Below are 20,763 nucleotides of genomic sequence, written 5' to 3' on the forward strand. Positions count from 1 at the left end.
TGTCTTACAGTGGATGTCAGTGATACTTCCTGGATTTAATCCAAGACTTTAGAGCCTTTCAGCTTTTCATAGCTCAGTAAATTTATCTACCCTTCCTACCTACTGAGATAGTAAAAGAATTACTGGTTTTAAACTAGCTGTTTAAGGTTAAAAATAGAGCAAGGAGGTAATTGCTGAAAAATGAGATAAGATCCTGTTGATTAATTTAGATGCACTTAGGAGGGTTTTGAAGTGTTGGGCAATTCCTTTGCCAAGACTTGGATGATAGTGGCTGTGTAGGGGCTCCCCTTGGAGCCCTTTGCTCTAGTGTCTTCTACACAGCTTTCTGAATCTCCTCTCACATTTGCCTGAGGAATTGAAAGCTTCAGGCTGGGAATCAACTTACTTGTGTGCCATAAACAGTGGTATTTCCCATTCTTAGAGAAGTAGAGAAATTGGTTGTTCATTGGATTTGGTTTTGGCTGCTATTTTTGGAAGCCTCTGTAACACTTGGCTTTAGGAAACCTCAAGAGGAGCAGAAGAATAGTTAAGAGTTAAAGGTTGACTACATCAGGAAAGTTAAATCGATTTTTTTTTTTTTTTTTAATGTATTCTGACGCTTTCTGCATTAGGTTTTTGGGAAGTGTTATTTTTCAGCGGCTAAAAAACAGCAGGTAGTTACTGGAGGGCTTAAAGGGGTAAATGGAAAGATTACTAGCTACTTCTTTGGATGTGTAAATTATATTCCAGCAAAATGTGTTCTGAGGTTATGAAATGAGGCAGTAAGTTGAAACTTGTTAGGAAAGTGAAATGCTGATTAATTTCTACTACCAGGATTTTCTCTCTGACATGACATGAGTAGTATTAATAGTTATGTGGCTTGTTTTGTTGGGATGGGTTCCTTATGTAGCAATAAGCATTCTGTGTTATATACATTAGTATTAGATTTGTATTTAACTGTCACTTGCTCACTAGTTATGGCTTGAGATGAGTTTTCCTTTTAGCTACATCTATACCTTTTGGTTTTTGAAGCTATCTTCTATGAAGAAATTCCTATGCTAGGACAGAAATTAAAATGATCTCTTCATCAAAATGTATTAAAACCTCTAGTTGATGGCTAGCGTCATTTTGTTTATGAAGTTGTGAGTGTGTTTTTTGCTGTGAAACAACTGCAAAATGATGTTACGAAATTCTGTTATTTTTCAGATTCACAGCTTGAATATGTTTTCAGTTTGTTAAAATTTCCAAGCTGCTAGCCAAAGTAACTCAAAATTCGAAATACCGTGCTGTGTTCCTTGTAATGCTGCCAGTAAACATGAGGCCAAAATCTGCCCTTTTGGACTCTCAGAGACTGACACCACAAAAGTTACTGCTATCAGTGAGGTTTGTGTCTTTGGGGAAGGCATTAGTTCAGCAGCGACTTGTATCAGGCATTTACTTTATAATTCTGCAGATAAGCATACTGACCTATACACCACTGTTAATAACACCACAGTGAGCTTTATATGCACGGACAGGGCAGGAGGAACATGACATGGGTAGATCTGTGAGAGGGGAAAATACGTTCTACAGCTTCCATTGCTCATGTGTTAGAGGAATTTTCAGACCATAGAAAGCAGAAAAAATAACTTTTCTCCTTTTGTCAAGAAAAGACTTGCACTTCTTTTGATTTAATTAGTTCGACTGCAGTTTCTTAGCACTGAAATGCCCAGTTGTGCAGGCTTTTGACCTACTTGATAAGTGATTTTTACGTTTAATGTAGCACCTCACTGAAGAACTTGGGAGGAGGAAGATGATATTTATCTGGACTAGATATTGAAGAACAATCTTTTTAATGTCTGTAAGCTTTGTTTCTGGCTCTGTTTTTGTGGTTACTCCAAGTAGAGATTTTTCTTTGTACTGTGTCCTTGAAAGCAGAAGGTGGTATAAAGAGTGATTGCCATGAAAGAGCTTGAAGAAGTGCCGGGTGTAATTCTCATGCCAGTTCATTACTAGCATGGGAGTTACTAACTAGGCTTCAAGATTTTTAAGCTTTGGTGTAATAGAAAAGAGCAATACTTTCTTTATGGATGTTTCCTGCATTTTTACAAACGTACACTGTTTGTGTGTCTACTGCCTGTAGATATGGCATAAGGAAATTAGCTTGAGAGAAGTATTTGAAATTACTGTACTGTGTTTAATGCCTCTGCTGCTGTCCTCTCTAGCATACAGGGTTGCAGTCCTTGTCTAGGCATACCTTCCGATTATTGAGAAATATCCACTAAAATCATCCTTGTGTGGTTAAAGAACTGTTTAAGTGACTTAAATACCTTCCATTTCTGTTAAAGGCATATTGATTTTTTTATTATTATTTTTTTTTCCTCTGCTGGGCACCTCTTACTGTAGAGTAACAGTTCAACTAGTCTGAACAGTTATGTGTGTTTCAGGATGGATTGCTGTAGTACATGCAGCAAAAAACCATGCTGAGGTGGCTCCGTGGTAAAAACTGGAGGAATACTGTAGCTTTAGGCTTCAGGTTCAACACCTTTAATTGTCGTTTATTTCCATCTCCAAGGTGTGTGTGGGGAAAAAAGCAAAGTAGCAAAGAGTGGATAGCACAAAGTGCGGTCTCTACAACTGTATTGCAGGCCATGGTATTCACTGATTTTTAGAGGGGGACATTTCTTAGCTCTTGCAGAGGCTTTAGTAGGTTTGTCTCTGCCTAGGCTGCAGTGTGAAATCTGAAGTGGGTGAAGGGAAGGACAAATAAAAACCAGCCCTTGGGAGATGTGAGAAAAGAATGAGTTGCACCCAGGATCCTAGACTGCTGCTGCCTCCAAACTTTGTGCAAAAATAAAAATGGGATTTGTGTGTCACACTGACAAGTAATGCTTATTGCTGTTTGTATGACTGTTGCTACTTCCTTGCTGCACTTAGTGTCTCCTTCTTCCAGGTCTAGGTTAGATTGTGGCTGCTTTAAAAGGAGATTTGTCTAAAGAGCTATGCACACCTATGGAGGCCTCAAAAAGGAGAGGGCAGAGGAAAGGATGAGAGGTGTCTCCTTCGTGTAGCCTGGGAGCCAGGGAAGAGGTTCAAAAATGGGGAGATGATCCAGCTTGATCTTTTCTAACTGGAATAGAAATGACATTACAGTTTCAACCCTTCTGCTTTCTTTCTTTTCCTACTCCTGTGGAGTAGTTTAAAAAGATCAGCTTCGATTTTCTCTGTCTGTGCAGCACTGGGGAAGCATTTACTTTGCATTCCCTATACAACTTAAAAGTCTGTGCTTTCCTTGAAGTTGATGATTGCACCATGAAAATCTTGATCTTAAAAATCAGCATTTCTGGTGTTTTGTTTCCTTCTTATAAACAAGACTGTTGAAAGCTCTGAGTTAACTGGGGGGATGGGAAGTGTTAGCAAGTTGATGGCTTTGCATTTTTTTTGTGTTGATAGCTACCCAGGATTCTTATGCACATCCCCATAATGTCTTTTGTGCTGTAGTTGGCTACCAAGATAAGAGGGTGAATTGTTAAATTTTTCTGGGAGAAGCTCATATAAGTTCTGAGAGAAACTGTTGAAAAGAAATAGAGGTGGATACATCTGTGTTTTTTCTGGAATGAGGTGAGAAGGTGGTAATACGTGCGTTTTGCTTTTCACCCAGTAAACTTGGCGTTAGGAAGTTGGCCTCAGGTTCGTCATCAGAAAATGTATGGTCTTGGTCCATTTGAGGTGGTCTGTGGTTTGGTTCAGTGTTTCAGTGCAATAAGCTGATAGATAGACTTTGATTCGTTACAGCTGAGCAAATACCAAATTTAACTTCGGTTTGGTCTGGATCTATGCATTCAGGTCTGAAGACAGATCAATGGTGGTAGCCTTACAGGTGGTATTTTGTTAGTCTGCTGCCTTAATAGGTGGGATATCCGGGATTAAATTTATCTGTGTACTTGGATGTAAAAGTAGTAATATTTTAGGGTGTTAAGGTACCATATTGGCAACACTCACCTTGTGCAGAGGACAAAACTAAGCAAGACAGAAGTTTCTTGGGCAGAGTGTATGCAATGTGTGCAATGTGGATGCAAGACAGGCAGCTCTTAGTTTTTCTGAGCAGTTCACTGTCCTGTGTCCACAAACATGTCACTACTGGAAACTGCTCTGAAAGCATCTCACTTTGTATGCTAAACAGTCAAGTAGAAAGAAACTGAACAGGATGATTTGAGAGCTGTAATCTACAAAGTGCCTACTTATGGATATTAAAATCAGTTAAGAATTGAATATTCCAAGTCTCTTTGGATCTTTTCTAAAAATCTCTTCTCTTGGTGACTGTTCCCAGAAGTTGTCATAAGTCTTTAGCAATAGTTTTGTAGAAACACCCTTTAAAATTTAGAAAATCATGTGTTTGAACATATGCTTTGCGCCCAAACACATTGCAGAAAATAATAGATCTAGCTTGTTTGAAGTATAAATACTTAAGAACCTTTAAGAGATCAGGAATAACTTTAAGACAAATTTTAGGTTTTATTCCCTCAAGGAGTACGTCAGAAAACTTTTAGTTCAACAAGTTAATCTCAGTGGTATTTCATATTGGTTTGAAAGACAACAAGCAATTTCTCTGTGGCAAAAATAGTTTCTGTGGAAGGGAGGAAGTATTGGACTCCATGCTGTTGCTGGTAACTACTCATTCATCTCTAATACTATCTTTTCCTGTTTATCAGTTACGGTCAAATAAAAAGGAAACAAAAGTATTTGAAATGAAACCACTTGATTTCACTGCAATTCTAAGGAGTCAGAGTTCACACAAAAGTTTTCCGGGAGTTGGAATTGCTTCAAAAAGCAGAACCAAGTCTTAACTTGAAGATTAATCAATAGATCAGTGCAAGACCATAGATGTTAACACAGAGTAGTAGAGAAGCCTTAGGTGAGAGGCTGCATTGTGTTTCACGGGTCATTTAATATTTTAAGTGTGTTTGTACCAATATGCAGATAAAACAGTATTATCCAAAAAGCTGCACAGATTTAAGCTTTAAAAAAAAAAATTAGATACAGTTTTTAAAATGGAAACTGACAGTTTTCCCTCCCTCCCTCCTCCACAACTTGCAGACGTTACTAATTTTGTAAAATTTAAAATACCCAAGCTTCTTGTCTTCACCATTAGGGAAAATAATTGTTGCTGACAAATGTGGAAATAAATGTACTGTGAGGAGCAAATACTGTCGCTGGTATGCTCGTGATTCCCATCCATGTCAAAGCTTGTTGCCTCTTTGAGCTGTTTTAAATGATAGTATTTTTGCTCTTTTGCTTAAAGCAAGCTTCTGCTTTGTAATGATCTGCTGTGTTAATGTTGCTCGGCACAGGTTACTTTAAACGACAACTTTAAACGTGACTTATTTGGTAATTTTCCTAAGCTTACTTAAATGAACTAGAACTTATGTCAAATCAGAAATACTGAATTTTCTGTAACCTTTTAAATGTATTCTGTTGAAATAGTACTATGTATAGCCTGATGAGACTAATGCAGTGGTTGTTAGATGTTTATGCATCCTTTTTCTCCTTTTCCTTTCTTCTCCAGTTCCACTCTTATCCTGGGGACCTAGCTTCAATTTTAGTATCTGGTATGTTGAACTTAATGGCATTGATGATCCAGATGTGGTCCAACCGTGCCTCAACTGGTACAGCAAGGTAGGCCTGCATTTTAGATGTCTGTTTGAAGATTTATAGTCTCAAAAATCTTGTGAAACTTCTCTTACTGGAATTACGTGACCTTTTCATTCCTTGAATATCAGCTATTAAAACAACAAACACGCACAGTTAAAACGCAAACCACATGGCTGACTTTGACTCAAGTGAATCTTTTTGAATTGTTATCTGCTTGGTCTCTTTAAAAAAAAAAAAGACAAGAGACCCCCCCAAAAACCCCAAGCCACCACCACTAAAAAAAACCCAACAAACAAACCCCCACCCAAAAAACCCTACAAGAAAAAGCCTGCTATGTAGACATCACAAGAAAAATATAAAAGAAAGGAACACTGAGTCAAACAGGACAGTATTAGTAAAATCGTATTTGTACTGGAAGGGAAATGAACTTAACAAAACCAGATTTCATTTCTCCCTCTACTTGCCTTTTGATTAGTCATTCTTTTACCATACCAGTCTTTCTGTAGAGCTATATGTGAGCCTAGAGCCTTTTGGGTTATATATGCAACTTTTGTTAAAGGGTATAAAAATGAGCTTGTTCTAAAGAGAATCCATGTTGGTGTCTTTCCTGTTGCTGCTCCTTGCACCTCTGATGTTTCCCTCTTACTGTCTTTTTGCCGAGTACTCTGGAACAGAAGGGAGCTGATGCCACTGGACTGTGAGATATGCCATTTGTCACTCTGATAGACAGAAAGTTCAAAGAGTTCTAAACATTATTTGTATAAACTGTATTTGAGTACAACGGATGCCTCTTCTGTGGGAGGGAAGTGCACATTGACAACCAGAATTCATTTTGTTGCTGCTTTTTATGCATAGATCTTCTGGAACAATTAATGAAATTCATATTGTGTTGCAGAGAAGACATCTTTCCCAGCTGAATAAGACTGAGTAGTGGAACAGTATATCTGTGCTTCCAGAAGGAAAAACTTAAAGGGGGATAAAGATTGTGTGTGGTAATAGTAAGACTCCTTCACCAGTTTATGGTGCTGCCAGTGTGGTAAAGAAACCTTGTGGCCATGCTATCTGGCTCATACGTGTTTATACCAACACCACAACCTTCTTCATGGAGGATTTAAGAACAGTACTAACAGTCACAGTGGAAGTTGTCTGTAGCTGCTTTATGATTAAAGTGATACTGTGGTTGTCTGCTGATTACTGATGTCCAGTTCTGAAAAGTCTGGTTGACAGAGGCTGCTGATGGTTTTCTGTTTTCTTTCTGCTGCCTCTGCACATGGTGGTCTCACTGGCTTTTTTGACCAGTTGCTGCAACTAGGAAGCTCTGATTTTTATATTTTTTTGGTCAGGAGCCATTTGATGATGATGTCAGCATCTGTTTTGTTCCATCTTATTCCACGGAATCAACACTTCTCATGGTCAGCATGTATGTAGTGACAGCTGCTTCAAGGGGTGCCAGCATTGTTCTTCTAAAGCTTAGAGCCCTAAAGCAGCGAGGCAGAGACTTAGTCATGATTGTTTGGGCTCTACTAGGATCAGTTGCCAAGTTTTTGGTGATGAGTGCATGTCTCACTGATGTTCTCTCTCGCAGTCCTGAGAGGCCGCTGTTGCCGGATCCACATAGGAGGATATGTGTTGACCCATATTTGGGGAAAGGCAGAAGGGTTGACCTGTTTCTTCCAGTTCTTTGGGATGGTGTGAATATTCTCATGCATGTTCTTGGAAGTCTCAAAGGCTTTGAAATGTAATAATTCTTTACTGCCTGAGACATCAGATGAGAAGAAGGTTCTACATGAAGTTGCCCATCCTTTTTGTCGTGTGTGCTTCAACCAACAAAACCTCTTTCCTGAAGGGAGTGGAGTTGGGGGTAACAGATAAGGACTCGAAGCAGCAAGCGTGCTCCTCAGTGCCCTCCCTACTGCTTTCTCTTTGCTGACCAGCTCAGCCTACTGCCTCCTGAAAGCCTTAACCACTTTGCTTTTACTGAAGAGTGGGCATACTTTAGCAACTGAGAAGTGGCAGTTTATCGATGGCTATCACTTTTGGTTTTGATAATGAACACTTAAATATTTTTAATTCTGCTAGTGTATTTGACAGTGTTAATATCTCAGACTCATGATCTTGTTACATTTTTAACCATAGGAATTATTTACAGCTTCAGATCAAAGCTATTATTTGGGTTGTCATCTCTTTAAACCTGTATGACAGCTTTTAAAAAGGAGCCTTTTATATACTTTTATACATCTTTTTGCATAAAAAAAAAAGTTTTAACATTTAACTTCTGAAGTACTACTATGGTGTCACTTGAATACAAACTTTTATATTGCATCGAGTGGCTAACCTGCGTTCAACAGTAATTTCACGTTTTATAAGCTAAGCTTATCAGTCATGAGAGGCTCAATGGAAATACACCAAGTCTGAATTTTGTCTAATGTCTAAACTAGAGGAGCTGGAAGTGCAGAAGCTGGTTATTACTGGTGTGCAGCTATCCTTTTGCTTACTATCCCTTTGAGCAACAAAGAATCTAATGTGGTTTTGGCCTTGACTGATGTAAGTGAATATTTGCTTAAAGACAATGTTTTGGGTATCTCTTAGAAAGAAAAAAAAAGTTTTTTTTTCTAGTTGTGCTGTAAAACTCTTTCAGCTTTAGTATTCCTTTACTACAGTCTTGCGTTTTTATCAGTACTTGTCCTTGGCCTTTTTCATGTGGGCTGGGAACTGATTTTCTAAAAATGCATAGTTCTGGCTATTTGCAGCTGTGAAATACTGATGGATTAAGAACTAAAAATATAGCACATGGCCGTGTTTCTTTTTAGCTGCTTCGGTTTATGAGATTCTTGCTATAGAGCCATTATTTTGAGAGCACTAATTTTTGTTGAATGTCAGTGTTAGTTCTAGGTTTTCAGAAAGATTCTATTCATTTAAATACTATGAACTTCACTTTTAGCAGTGGTGTCCATTTAGTAGTAAAATCTTTTGTCTGTAATTTGATCAGTCTTATAGATGCTTAAAGGTACACTTGCTTTTTACCAGAGTAGATGTGTGTTGAAGATGGAAATTGAGATTATTTTTTTCTTTAATGCCATAAAACTTAGGTTTGAAGAGTCTATTTAAAATGAGTGGTTCTGCTACTTAACAACTTAAAAATCTGTGTTACTTATGCATATTGTTAACAGCTTTGAAAATGCAGTGGATGATTTGATAGGTTAACAGCACAAGCTGTAGCTCCTATGAGTTTACTATTCCCTCATGTTTCTGTGCCTGGATGTTTGACCCAGCGTGGGTTTCTCTAGCCATTCTCACGCCTTCCCACAGCTGAGTGGGAATGGGCAGCTTTGGTTCATCTGCGGTATGAAAGCAGGGGTTCTGCTTCAAGATGCATAGGAAAATTTTGAAAGTAGAACTTTGGCATGCCTGTAAATCCTTGCTGCCATTGATCCGAAACCCTTGCGAACCCGCAGGATTTGACTTCTGCCTTTCTGTTGCTGAAGCGGTGGTCATTGCAAGTATTCCTATTCTTGTGGTTTTTTTTTTCTTCTGCTTCTAGAAAAGCTGTGACCTACTTACTCTTCTAAATTATTTTGTTATGTAAGAGTCATACAATCAAATTATGTAACGCTGATAGCGAAGGCTTTTTCCTGCTCTGTACTTCGTGTAGGCCTCGAACAGCAGGGCCAAGCAGATGGGGGGGAAATAATGGTCACTCCAGAGATCTGGGACACTGTGCACTCTCTTCTATGCTTATTAAATTGGATGATACCAAGTTGTATAATTTCTATACTATTGGAAAGTAAATGCCTGCACAGCTTTTAATGTCTTTCATATAGTGTTCCTCTGTAAGCTCATGAGCAATTTATGTGCAGCATGTGTAAGAGATCCTGCTTCTGTCTCCAGGAAGGTTCACAGGTAGTCCCCAGCAGTGCTGGTAAAAGAAAAATCTACATGTCTCATAGGTTTTCTTGTGTTCCAGTAGTACCGTGAACAGGAAGCCATTCGCCTTTGCCTAAAGCATTTTCGTCAGCACAACTACACTGAAGCTTTTGAGTCGCTGCAGAAGAAAACCAAGATTGCTCTGGAGCACCCTATGTTGACAGACCTGCATGACAAACTGGTGTTGAAGGGAGACTTCGATGCTTGTGAAGAACTGATAGAAAAAGCTGTCAATGGTAAGAGAATCAGAGGGATCTGCTATGTTAATTAAAAAAAAAAGTATTGAAATCTTACTGCTTTTAATGTAGTTGTACTTAGTGGTGGAATTGGCTAGTCCATGTACTATTTCATATCTGGTGTGGTGTACTGTAGGCTTTTGGACTTGTGAGTGTGTGTATGATGAAGTCTAAAAGTTCAGTCATGAAATCTCTTGTTGCTGCTGCTTTTGGAGTCTCTTTCCCCTGGAGATGGCAATGTGGTGCACTTGAGCGGGTAAAGAAAAGTTCTTCATGTAAGTGGCTGGCAAGCTGAAGGTGGGCTTAACTATCAGAAAAGTCACTGGAGTGGTGAGCAGGGAAGTATAAAACCTGAGTTCTCAGTAGTGATCTGCATCATGGTTTCTGGTTAGAGCTTACCGCCTAGTAGGTGTTTCAGCAGTTTTTATCTGTATTTGAATGAGAATGCTGTCTTTGCTTGTGGGGAAAATAGACCTTGGAGAATGGTGTAGAAGTCACAGTGACTGGAGGCAGAGCCTGTTTTCCCTTGCAGAGCCAGGCATTGGCAGCTGGTTTCATTGTAACTACTATTAATTCTCTACTTGGAAGCTTTCAACTTAGAAGCTCTCCACCCCTAAAATGGGGGAGATGCACCTTCTTTTGTTAGAATGGGATACAAAAAGAGTCAGAATATTGCACTTAAGTGTCTCCCAAGACCTGTGCAGTGATTTTGGGTCACAGTCTGATAAACAGAGGTGGTCTTGGCTGTGAGTGTAGTGCTTCGCTCTTTATGGGAAACTTGTACTGGCGTAAGAAGAGAACCTTGTGTCTGATGCCAGTAGTTAGGGGCTTAGTGGACCCATTTCATGGATGTGTGGCGCCAGAGATGTTTTTTTCCTAATTCTGTGCTAATCAGTCATTTTGTGATACTTTTTGGGTAGATGCCAGTGTACCTGCTTGACTCCTTCAGTGTGATTTGTACCACTAAAGTTGGAACTGGTTCTCAGGATATGATAGAAATGATAGCTTTCAAATCAAGGTTTGTCTTCCATGAAAACCCACAATCTTTTTGTGAATAAGCTGTTCAACTAAGCAGAGCATTAGGGAGCTTATTGCAACATGTCATGAAAAACTGCAGTAAATGGCTTTCTACGGGTTTTGGCTCAAGGTTTCTCGACTATATAGATAGAACAGCTGAGCTCTGCCCTGCGTTGAGCTTCCTGAGCAGCTACAAGCATTGAGGTGGAATTGCCAGTGTTCATCCTCGCCCTCCTGAGTGTTGCCTGCCCTCCTGAGACAATGTAGTGTTGTTGGCTGGGATGGGAGCATGAACAGCTTCCTGCAATGCAGGGGCATTTTGCAACTGGCAGCTTCCTCCTGAATCTTAAGGGCGAGGGCGGGTTGCAGGATGAAAAAGCAGCAGGGAGCTGTGGCTGGCTCTTATTGTCTTTGCAGTGTTTCTCAAAGACATGAGTGTCTGGGGGGAGCTGATGAGCCCACCAATGTGAGGCAGGATCTGCTGAGAGCCAGAGGAGTACTATGTGCTGATGGTGATGATTTTATCAATGCGTTGGTCTCCTGCCTTGGCTGTGGCTTAATCTTGTCAGTGCCTAGAGGCCGTCCTCTTTCCACTTCATTGCAGGCTGTAGTAGAAGCTATTTCTTGAATGGAATTTTTCTAGAAGTCTAGAATGTGCTGAAAAAGTTCCCTCAGAAATGGACTTTTTTTTTTTCCTTGGGCACTAATGAAGTGAGTGTTTGTGGCCTCATTTTTTGAGCTGTTACATATTAATTTCTTCTACTACTTAATACTGAACGTACTGCTTTTATTCTATCCAGCAGTTTTTGCCTAGGACTTGAGCTGAGGTGGTGTTTCTGTTTCCCCTGGTATGTTGAGAGTGGGGTTGATGTCTGCAGTGCTCAGCTTTTCCAGGTGTGAAAGTACTGGCAAAGGACTTGCCTGCTAGAAGACTGTAGGTCTTGTATTGTACCATCTGACAAACAGGCACTTGCTGCTTGTTAGATTTGATGTGAAAAATCCTGCTTCCCTGGTTCTTGTAATCATGTCCCTTTTTGGAGGCAGAGGAACTTGGTGTCACTTAAGCAAACTAGGGAAATGTGTTGTAGCTTGTTTTATTAGTCCTTTTCTGTTCCAGCAAGTACAGAAGCAAGCATTTCTAGTAACAGGTAGTGGATAACTTAGCAGGAGAGTCTTCAAGTAGCATCATTAAGTTTTGTCACTGCTTCTGAGGGACAGAATAATATGCATGAGGATGTTTATATTGCTTCCTTTTAATCTGGCACCTGGCTAGCTGAAGTTAAATGTCAGTGTATGCATCTCCCATTGCTCTGTTGCTCATCCTTAATGATTTTGCTTGTCTTTGAATATATTAACCTTCCTTCCCCCATCCTTCTGTAATTCTTTATGCTGTCTTCAGCTTTTGTACCCATTTAAAGCTCTGTCACCTCCCAGCACCCTTCGGAGAGAAGTGCTATCTGTCCCGAGACACTGAGGCTGTATCTCATATTTGCTTTAAGCTGACACAACTGCGGGTTTTTACTAACTGGGTCAATCCTGCCCTTACTCAGGACAGTGTGTCCCCTGGCCCCTCGTTTGCTGGCACTGGTGCTCGTACTGCCACATGGCAAACCAGGTCAGGGAGCTGATCGGGCTACGATGGGGGAGAGGATAGCCTCAAAAAACCTGAAACTGCAGCTGGAATAGTTTGTCTGGAGTTGTACAAGATGATAGTCAAGTCAGGGTGTTGAATGTAGCTGGTATTTAACAGCTGGGTCCTTCTTCTTGTAGGATGGGAATACGTGTTTTCAGCCTTCAACATGTCCTATAGTATTGCTACCGTCTGCTCCCTGTGGTCCTCCACAGTTACCTGTCTTTACTCAGTTCTGTATCTCTCTCAAAATCCTCTTTTTTTAAGAGGCTTGTTAGCACCCAGCATTTTACCATTTTATTTTCTTAGCAGCTTTGTTGTGAGTGAAGTCTCTATAGCTTGCTGCTTAGTCTCTAAGGTGTGGGTGTTCTTACGACTGAACTCCTCTCTGATGTGTTGTTTTTCCAAATAAAAGCAGATTAACTTTAGTCCTGTGTATGGTCCATGTAGTGTACTTGAAGTGTAGAGTTAATTGAGATATACAGATCCTTAAATTATCCCTGAAATTGTTCAAAGAGCAAACTGTTCTGTAACAGACTGGACATGAATATGTGAACTTCTGACCTCTTGCTGATCTGAGAGTTCATTGCCTTAAAGGAACAAACAAGTGCAATGAGGTTGACAGAGATACTGCATACTCGGTTCAGCCTAAAATGTCTTCTGTAGAGGCTAATATTTGCAGTGGTAGGTATTTAAAAAGTGAAATGCAATGCATCTCTCGCAGGTTATTTCCATAGGCTTAGTCATGTAGAAAAAGAGTAGGTGGTCAAGAATTAGTGCTAGCAGAGCTAACTCTTGTTCTTTTGCATTGCTAATGATGAACGCTGTCTTCCACCTCACATCACCAGATGATTTCTTTTGAGAGCTCAGTGGCAGGCAGCCACACTTTTCCCGCAGATTCTTTTGACTTGTGCATTACACTTAGAAAATGGGCAAATGGAAACTCTGGCAGCTGCCTGACTTCCTCTCAAAAATAAAAGGTTCCCTAAATCTCAGCTGGTTCACAGACTTGGTTCAAATGCTTCACATTTGGATTCATTCCTATAGCTTTCAGATGGCCTATATTATTGAAGAAAAAATCTGCTTAATATTCCTACAGAGAGTATGTGGAGTGCAGATTATTTAGTTGAACTGTTTGCAGCTACTGTAGACATAGAAAGCTCCTTGAAATGGATTGAAGATCTGCTAGTTTCATTTTAGTGTTCTGGGGACCAAGGTGTTCCTTCTGGGCAGTTCTTGTGTCAGTATGTGATACGTTTTTATCTGTTGACAAGTTGGCCCTGGATGACAAACAAGAAGTTGTGATGCACAGCCTGCAGGCTCAAATGTCTCCCAAAGCTTGGGATGCACAGGAGCAGTTGCAGTCTCCTGGAATCTCTAGACAGACATGTATACCTTAATTTTACCATCAAATGTGTTTGGATTCGGTTCTGAGAAAGTATGGACGCTGGCTTGCTGCTCTGTAGTACTGGGATATATGGAGGGGAGAGGCTTGCTAGGGATCCAAAGCCTATGGGTAAGTTGGTGGTAGGGTTTGTGTAGAAGCAGCATATATTCTAGGGATTTGAAGGTAAACCTTGTTTTGTATTTGTTAAGAAGAAAGTACAAGAGAATATTACAGCTTTGAGGCTGGAAAAAATTGTGTGTTTCCTTGTTGCTCCCATGTCTTGAGGAAATTGTGGAGTAATGGCTGGATTTTTATCTGGTGTCATCTTTGTTTTCTGCTTCAGCTTTTCTTTAGAAGGATTTTTGTGACTATAAAACCCTCAGTCTGTTTAGGTGTTTTGGGTATTTTTCTTTGGTTCAAGAAAAATCTTAAAAAAACAAACCCCAACACCCAGAAATTATGGGTTAAATGCCACTCTGAAGTTTTTTCAGCCATTGGCAGTGAAGTGAATAGATTTTCGTAATCCTATCTAAAGATGTGTGTTGTCTAAAAAGAAACTTAATACAACTTTTACTTGTTCCTGATTGGCTTCAGCAAGTTAAATATTTTTGTCCGCAATGTTTGTCTTAGTCCTTTCTAGGTAACCTGTAATTGGCCGACAAAATAAAGGCTTCGTTTATCAGGGAGGTTGAATTTACTAAGCTTTAACCACTGTGAACTTCATGTTGTTACATCCAAAATGCGTCACAACTTGCTTCGAAGGGCTTGAAAATAGTACAAAATAAAAGTACTGGTTTTGGCTGTAATTTTAGAGCGTAAACATGGACATCGAAATGAGAGGCCTCCGGAGTGAAAGAAAAGACTTGCTTTAAAAACTTGCACATAAGACTTTTTTTTTTCCTACAGGATCCTTGAAATTTAGTTTAAACTACTGATTCATTTGAAACAGCTGACAAACCTGAGCAGGCCTAGATCTGATCTCCAGTGCCTTGCAGAAGCTTTGGAGACCTTTTGGTCAGCAGTGCTATCCTGGCATGAAAAATAAGGAGTGTGCTAGAACAGGTCTGGCATTGGATACAGAATCCACCTAGAAATCCTCCTTTTTTCCCCTGGTGGTGTCAGACAGGTGGTGATTCAGCTTCCAAAACAAGCTGCTGCTGGTTTGCAGTGCAAGTAGAATGAATGTGGAACTGCTTCCAGCAGAAAGAAACATTTCTGGGAAGCAAGTTGGAGTATTTCCAAACCAATGTCCCATGGAAGACAAGAAGCATTATTAAAAGAGGCTGAAGGCACAGTAGGGGAGAAGTGTCATATCTTGACAAGTGCAGCCTGTGGGTGTTGAGCATGGGAGAGAGGTTAAATCACCCTTTCAGATCGTATGTGGTGTAATTCATCCTGTTGAGCTATTTATGTCCAATTATCTATTGGCTGCCATAGGGATAAATACAATTTTGCATTCTGTCTTGAAGACCGAACGCTCTAATGATAACCAAAAGGCTGGATTTCTGTCTAGGTTTGTGGCTAGAAAAATCTGCCTGAGTCAGTATGGGATTTCTTACAGCGCATGCATTTGTTCTGTTGGAAGTTGGCTTTTCTGAATCAGAATTCATGAAATCTCACGCTTAAAGCCTCTCATGTCTTGTCCCAACATCATAAATGCTGAAGAAGTGGGAGTTAGGAACCCTACTCATATAACCAAAATAAACCACTTTTCTACATTCGTTGAGCAAACTTTTGGCTTTCCTCAATTACCTAGTGCTAGGAGAGAGCTGATGTTTTTGGCTTGAAGACAGGTGAAAGTAAAATCTGCCCTGCTTTCACAGAGTATTTAATTTGAAAAACTTGCAGAGTTGAATTTATGGAAGTTGAAAGCAGTTTTGTATTTTAAGACCAAATTCAACACCTTTCAGGAGCTCTTGAGTGTCCTTATTTTCCTATTAGATGGTCTCTAGAGTATTCATCTTCTCCCAGGAAGTATTTGCTGGCTTCAGTTTTTAATTAAAATCTGGATTTCAGTCACGACAAACTACAGGATGCCAGGAAACATTTTAAAGTATTATCTGAACTTTGTGTCATGCTTAACAAAGATTTTACCTTTTTGTAAATAAATAGGGATGTGTGCAATAAGGCTTATTCTTTTTTGTTTGTATGCCTACCAAGGGATTTTCTATAAATAAATGGAGGCATTCCTAATCTGTTAAATTCTTACCTCAAAGCTGCAATTACTGGGATTGGAAGAACTAAAAAGTATTAGATGCAACTTAGTAATTTCATTTTTCCTTTCTCTGCTGGGGAATGTAAAACTGATTCCTGAGCAATTTTGCTGAGTACCGTTCTACCAAAGAGCATAGCTGTTGAGTATTACGTGATTTAGGACTCCCGAATGCATCCTACATCTGAGTGGTGTATGTGCAATGTATTGTTTCAATACAAAACTGTCTAAATCTATCATTTGAGTCCTCAATCTGCCTGTGGTAGTTATCACTGTACTAGTGATGTAAACTGGGTGTCAGAACTCCCATTTTTTTATTTCAGGTAATGCATAAATGTGGAAGAAATGCTTGTCATGAAGAGCTTGTATCTTGAGATGGTGGGGTAATGGGTGGCCAATGGGTGGTGGGGGTAAGAGGTTGGCCGTTGGTGGTCTAATAGTTCATTGTGCCTGCAGAAGGTAAGGGACATTTTTAGAGGGGACATTTGAAGAACAATAGCAACAAGTTCCCCAAATGCTTGCCAAGCCCTTCCCAGACTGAAGAGTGGTCCCAGAGAGCATGCGTGTTCTGAATCTCCTTTTCAAAAAATTAACATTTATGTGATAGACTGATACCGTGTAACCAGAATTAGGAACTGACCTCTGGACGCTGAAGAGATGAAATGTGGTAGATGTACAGAGGGAGAAAGATAGGCATAAGGGGAGCTTGAGTAGAGTGCTGGAGTTAATGCTTCTTACAGAAATGATGCAGTTGGCATATCTGGCCAGTGACCTAACGCGTCTTCTGTTTCTCTTCTTTCTTAACTCTCTGAAAAGAATGTAAACTATTAGTTTGTTTTTCATTCAGTGCTTGGTTGTCCCGTATCGTAGCTTTTAAACAATCTGCTTTTTTTCCCTTTTCTTCTTAGATGAAGCTCCAGAGATGCTGCCTGACCTGGTTTTAACTTAAAATGTACTAAAATGGTTGGATTTTACATGCACTCGCAACTTTCCTTTTGCTTAAATAAGGGGGGGAGGGATTCTGTTCTTAATTAAATACACCACACTGGAGATTTATAGACAATTGGTGTGACCTGGCAGGCAAACTGGGTAATTCTTGATTGATCAGGTAATGAGTATTCTTTTTATTTTAGTGTGTACACATTCAGTTCATTAACAAGTTTAACAAACTAACTGACATATATAGAGAATTTACTGAAAATAAAGGCTTTGGAGTAGCATACTGGATTGTGTTAGGCTGAAGTTACCTGCATTAAAAGTGATTTTGCTGTAATGGAAGTATAAACATTTCATCCTGCAAAATTTTTGTTTTGCAGATGGCTTATTCAATCAGTATATCAGTCAACAAGAATACAAACCTCGCTGGGGGCAGATCATCCCCAAAAGCACCAAAGGTAAGGACATTTCTTAAGATATAACTCATGTACTGCTAGCTCTATCTTGTTCCTTTGAGGATATTGAGCAAGAAAATGATGCAAGAAAGCTTGCTCTAGGACAGTTCTAGGGAATGGTTTCATCTATGAAAAATTTGCATTTGTCTGCAAAGTCAGTGAAATGCAGCCTGGTTTGTGGTTGAGTGAAGAACACTACAAGAACACTAGCTGAAACTTCAAGGATAGCTAATCAGTTCAGAAACAAATCTCAGAATATAGGTTAAGCATGAGAGCAGTTACCTGTATGGCTGGTTTTAATGCACGGAGTCAACTTAAATGTACACCAAAGAGTGGCAAATGAATACATTATCTTAACAGGGAGTACTTTAAATTTGAGATGCATCTTTTGGAGTCTTGGTCTGTTGTACAGTAAATCTAAACTGCAGGATCTTTTTCCATTGCTCTCTGCCTTGAGAGGAGACTTGTAGCCTTAAGTACAGAGTACAAAAATCACTGTCATGCAGCAAATGTAGGATTCAGCGTGACAATTGCCAAACGTGTAGCACTGTACCCAAACCTCTTGGGAAGGGTTATCTATGAATACAAGCAGATTTCTTTTCCAGCACCATAAGGGTTATCTTTCTAATGTTGCTTCCCATAGACGACACCTGTCCTGAGTGCTTAAGATATCTAAAGTGGTTGGAAAGCTGCTTTAGTTGGACAGTTGGAATTCCCTTACGTGAGAATTTGTAATTGGTGCAAAGCTAGCTATGCTGTATCTATACCATTGCCTCTTTGCTTTCATCCTATGGGTACATTGTCATTTGTGTATCTGTTTTCACTGCTTAGCCTTCAGGCAGCTCTCGGGTGGGGAGAGATGGAAGGGGAGCAAAAGGTTGTCTGTGTCCTCACTGCTGGAGAGCTGCAAAGATAGCTCAGACCTCAGTTATGTGGACCTGCATGCTTTGGGAATTCTCAAGCTTGAAGCCTCTCAGAGTTGCAGTAGAGTACTGTATTTGCTTTAGCTATCTGTACTAGCAGTCACCAGATAATTCAATGCAAAACTGTACAGTTTTATAATGCACAGAAGAATACCACGTGGAGAAACTGTTGTGTTAATGTTTAAAGAATGATGAGTTATTAAGTTGCTCTGCTTCCCTATAGTATTTAGGACATATGTGAGTTTGTATCTTTCTTTGGTTTGAAAAAAAATAATCTTATAATGGAAAACTTTCCCCTCCCTCTTTTTTTAAAGGTGATGGGGAAGACAGCCGACCAGGAATGAGAGGTGGCCATCAGATGGTTATAGATGTTCAGACAGGTGAGCAGTTGTTAAATTTCTTAACTAACTTATTTATCTGAAAAACATCTGATTAAATAATTATGCAAATGAGTTTTTCTTCAGAGACTGTCTTAACTTTAGGTTTTGAGGAAAAAATTGCACTTTCTAATAGTTGATTAAATACTCTGCCATGTCTCTGGAACTATACTCCAACTGTCTTTCCCACCCCCTTCTTCCCTGTTAGTTCTCTGTTACGCCTTAATCATTGTCTTGTCTTAACTAAGAAACCAAGAACAATTGTCTTTAATTTTTTGCCCCTCCTACCCTCTTTGAGCAGGAGCTTAAACAAGAGAAGAGAAATTAGTGATGATAATTTCCCTTATTGGCTACATACTATGCTCTTTGGAATAGTGCTCCAGCAATAGATCTGATGTGTTGAAACATTCCTTGTATTTTGGTTGGAGTGGCTTCTAATTGTGTGCAAGAAACTCCTGTTAAATGTAACTTGTTAGACATTTTTTACAAAAATGTTTTCTATAGCAGTTTAAAGAATGGTTCAGTCTCAGTTTCAAAGAGCCTGCAGAGAAATGAAAGCGGGGGAGGGTATAAGTAACAGTTCCAGTGATTGTTGTTCTCCGTAATTTTCTATCTCTTTGTCTTGCTTTTATTTAATCAGATTTCTGTGGTATGTCATTCCTTACTGAAATAAGGAATGCATCTGCGTGCATCTTTGCTCAGTCAGTGATTTGTATGAGTAAAAGGATTGTTCTTTGGAAAGGAGAAACGAGATCGGGGTGTGAGTAGCATAGAGGACTATAGGGTGGCATTGAGGTAGTTGGCAAAAAATTACCATGTCCTTATCTGTTGTGGTCATATGGATGGGGACTGAAGCATGTGACAGGATAGTACCTTCAAGAGTAATTTGCTAAGTCATAGTGAACAAGCAGAAATGGAGCAGTAGCTGCGGTCTGGCTTTTACTCAGTGTAGTTGCTGCTCTAGAGGAGGCACTAGGAGTTATTTTGCATGTGAAAGCAAACTTTTTTTTTTGTCGAAGAGGTTTGAGTTTCATTAGAATAAGAGCTGCTGGAGGATTGCTGGTGTTTGCCTACAAAAGAAGCTGTGAACGCTCCCTAGTGGCCTCGGCGAATAAGTAGACAGTGACTGTTTCACAAGCATGCCGAAGAAACATGAGGATTGTCAACTTGGAAGTGATAGTCCTCTAGACCTCCTGAAAATAATATATTCATGGTAGTGTGAGTCTTCATTTCTGCTCCTGTTGGTTTTCTTAAGTCCTAGTAAGCTTATTATCTCTGCCTTTGACTTAAGTTTTCACTCTGCTTTAACAAGGCAGTAAAAAGCATTGGTTATCTTTTTTACTTGCACAAAACTGGAGAGCACCTACAGAGGTAGAGTCCCAGCGTGGGGAAAACTGGATCTCCCTCTGTGACGCAAGTCCTTTCTTGCTGCAGCCCTATCCAGAGGTGGCAGGATACCTTCAGAAAGTTTCTGTGGGATATTTGGGAAGTTGCTCTTAGTTTTGCTTCCGGGCCTGCTGAGCCTTGTAAAAGTGTAAGTGTTTTTGAGATTGTCAGTTTTGCCATTTAATTTGGCTCGTGAACAGGCCAGGGGAGGTTCTTGGTGCTGTTTATTCTTAAAACCAGCTGCTGATGGTTGCTTGAGCTTTACTTTTGAATATATGTAGTGTTTAATGAGACTGTGGGAATTTAGCCAGTTATGTAAGGATGCGTTTTACAGACTGGAGCTTTAAAGCTCCCTGGCTAATCTTGAGCAAATCTAGTGTTAATGGAAAAAGGAGCAGCGGCGTACTCTTTCCTTCAAAGACATCGTCCCGTCCTTACCCACACGCTTATTGAGTTGTTTTTTTCAGAAGTCTTTGGCAACTGATGAAAAATAAGGTCACTTTGCATTCCTTGTTAGAGGGGTGAAGTCCTTTTAAAACAAATCAATATTTTCTTCAACTTTAATATTTTAGAAATGAAGTGAAACACCAAAATCACACATATAAGGAGGTTCTGAAGTTTCATACCACATAGAATAGGTGTTGGAAGCAAATTTTAATCTGTGATGTCC

General features: G+C 39.7%; 1 protein-coding gene across 2 annotated transcripts in view; it reads left to right on the plus strand.

Moving 5' to 3' along the window:
• MKLN1 (muskelin 1, intracellular mediator containing kelch motifs) overlaps positions 1-20,763 on the plus strand; it is a 110,592-nt gene that overhangs the window by 23,599 nt on the left and 66,230 nt on the right. For both annotated transcript variants that reach the window (XR_775239.1, XM_010581020.1), the window contains exons 5-8: positions 5,525-5,634; positions 9,578-9,770; positions 17,333-17,410; positions 18,645-18,710. Coding sequence is in view for 1 of the 2 variants with exons in the window: in XM_010581020.1 (XP_010579322.1) it covers positions 5,525-5,634; positions 9,578-9,770; positions 17,333-17,410; positions 18,645-18,710 (447 nt within the window). In the remaining variant the exon portion in view is untranslated. The remainder of the gene's footprint in view (positions 1-5,524; positions 5,635-9,577; positions 9,771-17,332; positions 17,411-18,644; positions 18,711-20,763) is intronic.

The sequence above is a fragment of the Haliaeetus leucocephalus genome, unplaced genomic scaffold (assembly GCF_000737465.1).
Source record: "Haliaeetus leucocephalus isolate CR32 unplaced genomic scaffold, Haliaeetus_leucocephalus-4.0 Scaffold751, whole genome shotgun sequence".
NCBI lineage: Eukaryota > Metazoa > Chordata > Aves > Accipitriformes > Accipitridae > Haliaeetus > Haliaeetus leucocephalus.